Source organism: Chiloscyllium plagiosum, chromosome 5 (assembly GCF_004010195.1).
Source record: "Chiloscyllium plagiosum isolate BGI_BamShark_2017 chromosome 5, ASM401019v2, whole genome shotgun sequence".
Lineage (NCBI taxonomy): Eukaryota > Metazoa > Chordata > Chondrichthyes > Orectolobiformes > Hemiscylliidae > Chiloscyllium > Chiloscyllium plagiosum.
Genome location: NC_057714.1, coordinates 29,478,465 through 29,490,994, shown reverse-complemented (window position 1 = coordinate 29,490,994; position 12,530 = coordinate 29,478,465). Strand labels below are relative to the sequence as shown.

General features: G+C 41.4%; 1 protein-coding gene across 1 annotated transcript in view; it reads right to left on the bottom strand.

Moving 5' to 3' along the window:
• LOC122550241 (dynein axonemal heavy chain 11-like) overlaps positions 1 to 12,530 on the bottom strand; it is a 456,308-nt gene that overhangs the window by 350,084 nt on the left and 93,694 nt on the right. Inside the window, exon 13 of the mRNA XM_043690997.1 lies at positions 7,491 to 7,595. Within this exon, the coding sequence (XP_043546932.1) occupies positions 7,491 to 7,595 (105 nt within the window). The remainder of the gene's footprint in view (positions 1 to 7,490; positions 7,596 to 12,530) is intronic.

The window sequence follows — 12,530 nt, the reverse complement described above, 5'->3', positions numbered from 1 at the left end:
TGAGGTCGTGTAACCCATTAACTATCTTTGCTAAGGCTAATATGGTGGGAGATTACTCAGTGACCAGCTGAGGTGAAGAGAAAGGCAACTGTTTTGTAAACATGTCTCAACAGACCAGTGACAGGGCAGCCTGTATTTTAACCGCTGCTTAATGGGTACTGTGTGTGATACTTATAGGGAGCGTGGATAATCATGACACCACTGTCCAGTTTAGCAATATAATGTACTAAAAAAGAAACACAGCCAAATTTCAGGCAACAAGCAGAGTTCTCCATAACACTGAGACCATGGCTTCACTTACATTTACTCGGCTGTGGATTGTCAAATTTTTGATTAAGTGCCAGAAATTCAAGCAGCAGTGATTGATAGGGTGGGGTCCTAGGACAGCAGCAATCAAGTTATGTCTGTCAGGTTAGGTGCTCCAGTATTCACAAAAATAATTTTCAACAACCTTGTGGGCATTGTTGCTTCAATTGATCACAGAATAAGTTAGAATCTGTACAATACATTTGCCTGGTCAGTTCCAATTTAAAATAGTAATCTCATCCTAATTTTCTTTTCCAAAATATACTTTTCTCATTGCAATTTGTAAAATTATACCCTGTAAGTTCAAACTGACATTCCCAAGAACACAACTAAGCTCAAGCCCTTTCCATTCAATATTTGGAAGTTTCAGGTGATTCAATATAATGGCAATTCAATGTGCAATTTACAAAATATACATTCCTTGATGAAAAAACATGACTGAGGGATTTTACACTCTTGTAAGTGGACCCTAAATAATATCCTTTCCCCAATCAATCAGTCTTTGCAACATTTGCTTCAAACGTCAGTGCATTTATCAGCATATAGTCCTGTACATTAGAATGAGTCCACCACTCTTGGTCATGGACAATAAATTGCAGTGGAAGGCCAACAAATTTCAGGCACGCTAAAGAATGTCTTTCACCATGCTGATGATCCTGTAGCAGCAACTGATGTTGATCTTGGAGTAGATCCCTTTGAGTAGAGTAGCTTACAGAGCAGAACCTTACTGCTTCAGATGAACCTCACCAAAACAAAACACTGCATGTCTTTGCAGCCTCAAGGGCAGTGTGCAGAGACTCCACATGTGCAGAAATGATCAGACCGGAAGGGCCTTTCTCACTGCCAGCAAGTTATGTCTTGCTGCTTGTTTGAAAGTTTCGAGCAATGAAGTAATATACCAAACCAGCTTGACAGACTGTTAGGGAACCAACTGACAAGGTCCACCATCTCTTTTTCCTGCAGGGCCTCAAAGAATGCGAATGACTGCTTAGTGGGCTTACGGCAAAAGGTACTGCCTGCATTTTTTTAAGTAATTAATGGGATTTGGCAATCAGAAGATAGTGATCATTTATTGCCCACCTAAAATTTCCCAGAGGATAGTCAGGACTCAACGGCATTGTTACAGACCGGGTGTTACATGTAGACCAGACTTGACAAGAATGGTGAGCTTCCTTCCCTAAGGAGCATTGGTGAACCACCTGGATGTTTTACGAAAAGTGCTAGAAGTTGCGTGATGACAACAGGCTAGCCTTTTATATTCCAAATTTTTATTGCATTTAAAGCATCATCTCATTTACAATTGAAAGGGTAGAGGAAGAAAACAAGGAACTGATGATCCGTTTCACTGTTTAATGTGGAATACAAAATTCGAAGATCATCTAAGATCAGTAGAACTAAGAGGCAGTGTTATCACGATGGACTGCATATCATACAATCCAGCATAAAATGATTGACTGATCCTTCATACATCAGACTGAATGATGTTGTTGGAGAGAATCCTGAGATATAGGATTTACACGTATTTGGAAAGGCAAGGGCTGATTAGGGATAGTCAACATGGCTTTGCATATGGGAAATCATGTCTCACGAACTTGATTGAATGTTTTGAAGAAATAATCAGGAGGATTAATGAGGGTAGAGTTGTGGACATGATCTATATGGACTTCAGTAAGATGATCGACAAGGTTCCTCATGGGAGACTGGTTAGCAAGGTTAGATCTCATGGAATCCAATGAGAACTAGCCATTTGGATACAGAACTGGCTCTAACGTAGAAGACAGTGGGTGGTGGTAGAGCGTTCTTTTTCAGACCGGAGGCCTGTGACCAGTGGAGTGCCACAAAGATCAGTGGTGGGTTCACTACTTTTTGTCATTTATATAAATGACCTGGATCTGAACATAGGAGGCACAATTAGTAAGTTTGCAGATGACACCAAAATTGGATGTGTAGTGGACAGTGAAGGAGGTTACCTCAGATTACAATGGGACCTGGACCAGATGGGCCAATGAGCTGAGGAATGGCACATGGAGTTTAACTTAGATAACATGCGGGGTGCTGCATTTTGGAAAACACATCTTAGCAGGACTTATACACTTAATGGTAAGGTCCTAGGGAGTGTTGCTGAACAAAGAGACCATGGAGTGAAGGTTCATAGCTCTTTGAAAGTAGAGTCGCAGGGAGATAGGATAGTGAAGGAGGCATTTGATATGCTTTCCTTTATTGGTCAGAGTATTGAGTACAGGAGTTGAGAGGTCATGTTGTGGCTGTACAGGACATTGGTTAGGCCAATTTTAGAATATTGCCTGCAATTCTGGTCTCCTTCATATCGGAAAGATGTTGTGAAACTTGAAAGGGTTCAGAAAAGATTAACAAAGATGTTGCCAGCATTGGAGAATTTGTACTATATGGAGAAGTTGAACAGGCTGGATCTGTTTTCACTGCAGCGTCAGAGGCTGAGGGGTGACCTTATAGAGGTTTATAAAATCATGAAGGGCGTGGATAGGATAAATAGACAAAGTCTTTTCCCTGGGATGAGGGAGTCCAGAACGAGTGGGCAGAGGTTGAGGGCGAGAGGTGAAAGATATAAAAGAGGGCAACTTTTTCACAGAGGGTGATGCATGTATGGAATGAGCTGCCAGAGGTAGCGGTGGAGTCTGGTACAATTGCAACATTTAAAAGGCATCTGGATGAGCATATGAATAGGAAGGATTTGGAGGGATATGGGCCGGATGCTGGCAGGTGGGACTAGACTGAGTTAGGATATCTGGTTGGTATGGACGAGTTGGTTCGAAGGGTCTGTTTCCGTGCTGTACATCTCTATGACTCTATGTTACCATGGCACCTTCTTTCTTCTTTTTGGATGATAACAAATTTGTTGATGTTTACATTTTAGAAGAAGACATACAAACAGATTTCATTCTCATCTAAGGAGCAGGCTCTGAACCAGAAGAGGATTTTGAAGACCTCATGTACGAAGAGTGAATTTTTAAAAATCTCTTGGAGCCCCTACTTAATACCGAGCTCTGTCAACTACTTTTCTGAAGTCAGATAATTCACCTTTCTCTTTCATATGCCACCTTCTAAATATCTTTGATGATGGGGAATCTTTTCATATTTGCCTCAAGTGTGTTCCACCAATGTGACAGGGACACAAAAGGGGGTTTCATGATTATCCAACCTTTATAATCCCTTTTAGTACCTCAATGTTTTCTGGGGTTAACAATCATTTATTCAACTTCAATATTCCTTTGTCAACAGGCTGCTTCACCTCTAGATGACAGCCTGTAGAAAGTGGTGGTCAGTGAGGAACACCAGCTTGACATTGATGGTTTTGACACAAACAGATGTTAACCCTGAAGTGGTCAGACACATCTGGCCTCCAATATATGCATTTGTGCATCACTCTGTCTGTAGCATAACTACAATATTATGCAGCTTGGCGTCATTTATCATTTCATTCAAGAGGTTGGACATGGTGCCAATCCAATTTGCTGACTCATCTGCTAGATTGGCAAGCTACTATGGATGATGCAGTTGAAGTCACCAGTTGGCTGGCTGGTCTGCACATGACCAACAATAGCAGGAGCTGCTGAAAGATAACCAGTCGCTCACTATTCTGAGCCAGGTCATACACATTGATTGACCATTTTTGTACAGTATGTCTGCTACGAGAAAGCAACTCTCCGCCACCTCTTTAACATCAGAAATGGTGAAATTGTCTCCCCCATAGAAATGCCAAGGCACTCCTGATCAAAGTGATAGTCCATGGGATCATGATAGGCTGAATTCTGCAGCTTGGCTCTTACGGGTGACTATCAACTTTACCTCAGCAAAACATAAAGGGTTGGAATACAGTGAGTAACAAAGTAAACATTGATAGAGGAAAAATACCTTTAGACTCATTTAAAATCTTGTGTCTCTTAGCAGATCCATTGTGCAAGACACTGGGAAAACTCCTGCATGCCAGTCATGCTCACAAACAGTCTCAAGGTTAGGCCTGATCCACCTGACTGGAGTTACACCACCCTGGTGACATTACAATAGACTGTGATGCAAGAGGATTTGGAATCCATTGGAACTGATATTCCAGTTGCCACTCCCAGCTTCCCAGAGGTAGGGTGTGTGGCCTCTACCTTTCGAGGTCAGTGCATGCTAGCTTCTTCATTGTCTCTACAAGTTTGGAACATAGGCTTCGTCTCCTCCAGCTCCTTAACAGTTTGTCACTTCTTCTGCTGTGTCATTTTTGTTCCTGCTTCTCTTAAAAGTAGTCACCACTATAATCCATTTCTGATGGGAACTGAATCTTGCCATTAGTTCAGAGAGTGGCTTGGTCACTCTTGGTCTCGTGTTCTTCTTACTGACCACCTGCCAGTCACTGATTACCCCTCTGCTGGCTCCTCCTCAATTACTACAGTCTACTGAAGGAGGTGAGACTGAGAGTAACTGTTAGCGTCTTACAGCTTGCTGCTGGACACTTTCTGGATTAGTGGTGCTGGAAAAGCACAGCAGTTCAGGCAGCATCCGAGGTGCAGTAAAATCGATGTTTTGGGCAAAATCCCTTCATCAGGAATACAGGCAGAGTGCCTGAAGGGTGGAGAGGGTCCTCTCATTTATCTCTCCACCCTTCAGGCACTCTGCCTGTATTCCTGATGAAGGGCTTTTGCCCAAAACGCGATTTTACTGCTCCTCAGATGCTGCCTGAACTGCTGTGCTTTTCAAGCACCACTAATCCAGAATCTGGTTTCCAGCATCTGCAGTCATTGTTTTTACCCTGCCGGACACTTTCCTTGTTCCTTCCTGGTCCTAATTACATCAGAGAACCTGAACTCCCCCATTAAAAAATAGCTCATCATCTGAAACACAAGTTCATTGGGCACCCAGTTGGTTCTTCACCTCTTTGCTAGTCCATCAGGCTCAAGATGCCTTCCTTCCAATCGGGGGTGGGTTCTGCGGTGGCTGAATCATCCAATCCTGGAGCTGCAGACTCTGCCACAGGTGGGCCTGGTTGTGCTCAAGGAGACAGGTGGGTGGGTGGCACGTTTTGGGTTCTGCATACTTTTTCTGCTTTGCCTCCTGTGCTCCATCTGGGGACAGTCCAAGTGGAAGCAGATGCTTCTTCTTTAGTTTGTGCATTTGAGGGCAAGCAATTCCCAGGTGTCAGTGGGGATGCTGCATTTGTTTGGGGAGGCATTCAGTATGTCCTTCTAACATTTCCTCTGCCTCCCCCTAGTGATCACTTACCATGCAGAACTCGGAGAAGAGCAATTGTTTAGGGAGTGTTTGTTTTGGATGTGCAGACAATGTGACCCACCCATAGCAGCTGGTCGAGTGTGACCAATGCCTTGGTACTGGGGGAGTTGGCCTGGGACAGGATGCTCATGTTGGGATATTTATCCTTCTGATCCATTTGCAGGATTTGTGCGAAGACAGCACTGGTGGTAACTCTACAAGGAATTGAGGTGTCTGCTGGACATGGTCCATGTTTCTGGTACATACTGGGTGGCAGGGATGTCTGCTCTGTAGACCATGATACTGGTTCTGGGTTTGAGATCTCAGCTATCGAGCACTCTCCCTCAGATGTCCAAAGGCTGCAGTGGTGCATTGCAGTCAATGCTGGATTTCTTCATTAATACCTGCATACACCGTAAGGAAATTCCTGAGTTATAGTAAGTGATCCTAATTGTTATAGGGACGCACCATGGATTTCGATAGTCGGGTTGGGTGTGGGAGGGGGTAATGTTGTTTGACAGTATTGGGCCGGTAGAGAACCATTGTTCTCCAAATATTTACTTTGAAACCCATTCTCTTAAACACCTTGGTGAACGTGTCAACAATAGTTTGTAGCTCAGTCTTAGTGTGCACACATTGTCTATACAATGTTAGGTCCCTTTCAAAATAGCCATATTGCCCATCTTAACAGGACAGGAAGGCTCCCTACCCCAATCACACAGGTGACCGCAGTGAAAATTAACTTCAATAAAACAATACAAGGAAGCCTTAGACTAAGATTGGTTTTTGTGTAGAATTCTACCATTAAAACTTGTAAATTAGACAACTTATAGGACAATATTCTCTTCTACAGAAATCCTAGCATACAACTGTATGGATTAATAAACCTTATGTCTTGTCTTTTGCATAAACTGCTGCAGCTACAAGGAGAGGGGTGAGGAAAAATCAGGCCAATGAAAGTGTCCCAGCAGCTCTCAGGAATGTGGGTCCAAAGCTCACATTGAGTCACAGGCCTGATTGGTTGCACATAGTCAGCCAGACTGAATTTTCTGATCGTGACTCAGATTGGGCCCTAGAGTCAGTGAAATGGTGCACCATTAGGGGGTAGGGGCAAGATGGCATTGGGAGTATTTGTGATTGATGCTGTGATCTTTGGACAGTTTCCCCCAATGCAGCATTTTCTGGGGCAGGGTCTCTTAGGACAAACCTTGAAGCAACAATCTCCAGCAGATATCAGGACCCTTATCTTTATGTACAAAAGGCTTAAAGTCTGCTTCATGCATTTCTAAATCCTACCTCTTGGTAGCTTTTACTCAATATGGCAGTGAACGAAGTTTGCATGTTTCAAACAACTATTTTAGTGTTTTACCCACCTCACGATACCAGAAAATACGCAACAAGCAGTCCAAATTTTCAAAATAATTCAGTATTCTCATAAAAGCAAAGGAACTGTTAACAATTCCAAAGATGTTTTTCTTTCACTACCTGACCTAGAGGCCTAATTTGCTCAGACTCCACCTGAAAAAAAAACTGCCCACAATCAGTCCTGAATCCAACGTCTACGAATTTTAATTTTTGTTACAATGAAAACATGATTTTCTAAATACACTCCATTATAACTGGTAACCACAAAAATCTATAAATATCCTCAGCCAAAATAAAAGAAATTATTTCCTTAATGAGGAGTACTAAATAGAAATGCAATATGTGGCAGTTCAGGACCTTTGTGTGTCTGTATCAGCGAAGTACAATTGCATGTGTAACTAACAATTTTTATCCAAACAGAGGTAAGTCATAATCAGAAGTACCCTTCTTTTACACTTTAAATGTTCAGCTTTATTTTAAACAAAAGGGCACATAGAATTAAAAATGCATTAGTCAGTCATGAATTTGAAATAATACGGTAAAAATAAGACCTCCTACTGATTAAACCATATTTCTTAAAAAAGACAAACCTTAGTCAAAGTTTCTCTCTTTTCAAAGATGGTTGCAGCTGCCTCTGGAACATCAGGTTGATTTAACATCTGAAGGTATTTCACCTCTCGCAGTACAGCAACAAGCTGAAACACAACATTCAATCAGAAACATTGCATTTGCAATAGTTAAATATCTCTTCAATAGAGATTGTCCCAGTATTGCACATGACAGATATAAAATCTCTAAATAGTTGCTTTACTTTAAAATCTTCGAACATTTGAATACTGGCAAAAGAAAATTATTGAAATTTTTGCACTTATCATGACAATTTAAGGAAACACCAACATGTACGCTGCGTGAGATGGGTGGGGTGGCAAATACCAATCTCCTCTCATAAAATATAAATGTTTTTTTTCCCTTCGACCTGATATTCTTGTAAATTGTCTTCACGAGTACAAGATGGAAAGTTACAACATAGTGTATTTTTCTTCAAACGTTCTGCACTACCATTTTTGGTTTCCTACATTGTTTGCAGATGTTCACACCACACAGGAGACATAATGAGATCATTTGTGGTTAAGCTGCTTTCATGCAAAACAGAGCAAAAGATAGTGAGGGGAGAATTGCAAGACTATAACTGTAATACAATGTGTAACGGGGTAGTTCCTCCACAAATGATGATTGGTCATATTAATAGTCTTTTTTTAGCTACTTTGCCACTTTCAATTCTCAAACTATAGGATTTATTATCTTTTTGTAGTTGTACTTGTGCTGGTTTCCATTTCTGTTGTATGTTAGCAAGTTTCCAACAACTCTTTTTGGTACAAAGTTAAAAATCACACAACACCAGGTTATAGTCCAACAGGTTTATTTGGAATCTGTAGCTTGCAGAGCACTGCTACTTCATCAGGTGGTTGTGGAGAATAAGATTGTAAGACACAGAATTTATAGCAAAAGTTTACAGTGTGATGTAACTGAAATTATATACTGAAAAAACCCTGGATTGTTTGTTAAGTCTCTCATCTTTTAGAATCACCATGTTGGTTTCAGTTCTTTCATATGTAAATGGCAAAACTGTTTTAAAAAGTTACATTCTCAAGTGAACTTTAACAATCAGCCAAGATAACGTACTGAAAGTGAGAGTTTTCCTGTCTGAGATTGTCTGTGCCACAATGGTCAGACTGATTCTAATCTAAAAAATGGATTTACAGAATCTTACATGGAGTCATGCAGTTTTGAACAAAGTAAAATGTAATTCTGCAAGTACAAATTCACCCCACAAGCTTATATGTGTATGTGTGTGTGTGTGTGTGTAGGGGGGGTGTGGGGAGGTGTTGGGGGTGTATGAGAGTCTGTGAGACAGTGCGTGTATATGTGTTTGAATGAGTGTATAAAGGGGTATAAGTCTATGAGAGGGTGCGTGTGGGAGTGTCTGCGTGAGTGTGTGTGTCTGTGTAGGAGAATGTATGTGTCAGCATATGTCGGCGCGTGTGGAGAGGAGTGTCTGTCTGTGTGTGTGTGTGGGGACACCTCCCGCCATGTACGTGGCAGGTACTCATGCGACCTAGCCAATGTTGTCTATCTCAGGCAAGGGTGCCCTGAAGCATGGTACATTGGTGAGACTAAGCAAAGGCTACGGCAACAGATGATAGACACCGCACAACAATCAACAAACAGGGATGTTCCCTCCAAGTCAGAGAACACTTCAGCGGTGCGGGACATTTGACCTTGGACCTTCAGGTGACCATCCTCTAAGGCAAACTTCGGGGTAGGCAGCAATGCAACGTGGCCGAGCAGAGGCTGATAGTCAATTTTGGTACCCATGGGAACGGCCTCAACCGGGACCGTGGGTTCATGTCACAGTACAGGTGACCCCATTGCACCACACACACACACACACACACAGACCCCCTCTCATATGCTCACACATACCCTCCCACACACACCCTCTCTCAGACTTACACCCTTTACACACACACACACTCATAACCACCCAGTCCCCTACACACACTCATAAGCACCCAGTCCCCTACACACACACACACACTCATAAGCACCCAGTCCCCTACACACACACACACACATACACACGTTTGTGGATTGAATTTGTCCTTGCTCAAAAAGTGCATGAATCCATGTAAGATTCTGCAAATCCATTTTTAGATTAGAACAGTCTGACCATTGTGGCACAGACAGCCTCACACAGGGAAACTCAAACTTTCAATACACTACCTAGGCTGACATGACACCAATTGTTAAAGTTCACTTGAGAATGTAACTTTTAAAAAGTTTTGCCATTTACATACGAAAGAACTGAAACCACTATGGTCATTCAAAAAGATGAAAGACTTTAACAAACAATCCAGGTCTTTTTCAATATATAATTTCAGTTACATCACACTGAACTTTTGCTATAAATTCTGTGTCTTACAATCTTATTCTCCACAACCACTTGATGGAGGAGCAGTGCTCTGAAAGCTCGTGCTTCCCAATGACCTGTTGGACTATAACCTGGTGTTGTGTGATTTTTAACTTTTTCTTTTTGGTAAGCTTTCATGGATTTTTACCTTATCAGCAAAACTGGACATGTTTAGCTTTACAAAAGTACAATGGCTTAAAAATCACTGAGTCAGGATTCAAAGTGGGGCAGGACTGGTCACTCAATATTCCAGGATACAGAGGCTTTAGGCGATACAAGAAGGAGATAAAAGAATAGGGGTTGTCACAATATTGACCAGGGGATCAATTAAGCGTAAAGGAGGGGTGACATCTTAGAAGGCTCCCCAAATGAAGCCACATAGGTAGAACTTAAACAGCAAAATGGAGCAATCACATTGCTGGTAATGTGCTAAAGGCCCTGTAACGGTCCAACAGAAATAGAAAAGCAGATGTGCAGGCAAATTTCAGAGAAATTTAAAAGTAATGGGGTAGTGACAGTGAGGGATTTCAACTTCGCCAATATTAAATGGGCTAGTCATCATGTGAAAGTTTTAGAGGGAGCAAAATTCTTAAAATACATTCAGGAGAGTTCTTTATGCCAGTATTTTGAAAGTGCTGCAACAGACAGAAGGCTGTCCTGAACTTAAGTTTAGGTTATGTAGCCATGCAAGAGGTCAAAATATTAGTGGGGGACCATTTTGCGAACAGTTACCATAAATCTGTTAGATTCAAGATTGTTATGGAAAGGGTCAAGAATGGGCTTGAAATAAAAGGTCTAAACTCGGATAAGGCCAATTTTAATAAGAGCAAATACATGATTTGGCCAGAGTGAACTGGGAGCAGATACTTTTACAGAAATCAATGTCAGAGCAATAGGCCATATTCAAGGAGGGAAGAGAGAGAGAGAACAGCCAACATATTTGAATAAAGACAAAACGGTGAGAGTAGCAAATCCAATGAACTTGGATATTGAACCCTAGGTAAAGAAAAAAAGGCTTGAGGCAGAAAAGGAGGGCTCAAAACAGCAGAACCCTGAGACTAGTACAGAACCCTGAGAGTAGTACAGAATATGCAAGAGGACGTTAAAAAGAAAATTAGAAGAGCAAAGAAGGTGATGAAAGAATAATTGCTAGTAAAATAAATGAAAATCCTAAGCTATTTTACAAGTACATTAAAGGTAAAAGGATAACTAGGGCAAGAGTAGTGCCTATTAATTATCACAGAAGTAATTTGTGCTTGGATCTAGAGGATGTAGGTAGGGTTTTAAAAATGCATACTTCACATCAGTGTTCCTTAGTCAGAGAGTCGATGTGGATACAGAAATCAGGGAGAAGAGCTGTGATGTATTTTTTAAAAAATAGCATAGACAGACACGGGGCTCCAAGTGGTTTGGCAGGCTTAAAAAAAGATAAATATCCTGGGCTGGATGAAATGTATCTGAGGCTGTTGAATGAGGCAAGAGAAGAAACAGTAGAGATGCTAATGTTTTGTTGAGCTGATACCCCCCAACAGGTTGGTTAGTGTCTGACCAAAATGATTACAATAAGACATCTGCACTTTATGGTGTAGCTAATTTATTGAGTTAAAATACTTAATTACACATATGAATTAATAATTGTTAGTTTACATGATATTATAAAGTTACATAATTAGATTAAACAACTGAGATAACCAGGAGAGTCTCTCACTGACCTTCTATCCATCGGGGACTTTGGTGAGCACTCAGAGCTCTATCTCAGATCACATGGCATCAGTTGCCTGAACCCCAGGCCAATGGTGTGAAGTCCAATGAATGGAGCAAAGCCTTTGATATTAATACCTTTCTGAAGCTAAGGTTATGAGCTGAGTTCCCATTTTATGATAGTTTCAGCACATTTCTAGACCATGTAGACTGTGCAAGCGGGTAGTTCACACCACCCTCAATGTCAGGTAGCCAAAAACGCACTGTTTTTGCATTAGGAGAAAGTGAGCACTGTTGATGCTGGAGATCAGAGTTGACAGTGCAGTACTAGAAAAGTACAGCGGGTCAGGCAGGATCCAAGGAGCAAGAGAATTGACGAATCAGAATAAGCCCTTCATCAAGAATGATGAAGGGCTTATGCTCCTTGGATGCTGCTTGACCTGCTGTGTTTTTCCAGCACCACACTCTCGACTGTTTTTGCATTAGGCCTGTCTTTCATGTACATTTTTCCACATTACTTGAATTGCTTATTGTCATATCCAATTAACCCTTAATGGTCTGGTTTGAAGATATTATTTTTTGGCCCAATATTACACCAATCAATAATTTTCAATTGCTCTCTGGTCATAGGAAAGGTGCTAGAGGACTAGAGGACAGACAATGTGGTACCATTGTTCAAGGAGGAAGCATGGCATAAATCAGGAAACTATAGGCCAGTCAGTCTAACCTAGTGATGGGGAAACCTGTTGGAAGCAATTCTGAAGAATCAACTTAATCTGCGCTTGGACAGACAGGCATTAGAATATTGTTCATTTTCATTTTATCCTTTATGAATTGACAGTCAGCATGGTTTCGTTAAGTGGGTCATGCCTGACCAACTAGATTGAATTTTTCGAAGAGACGACAAGGTATATTGGCGTAATCTGCTTAGACTTCTGCAAGGTTTTTGATAAGATCC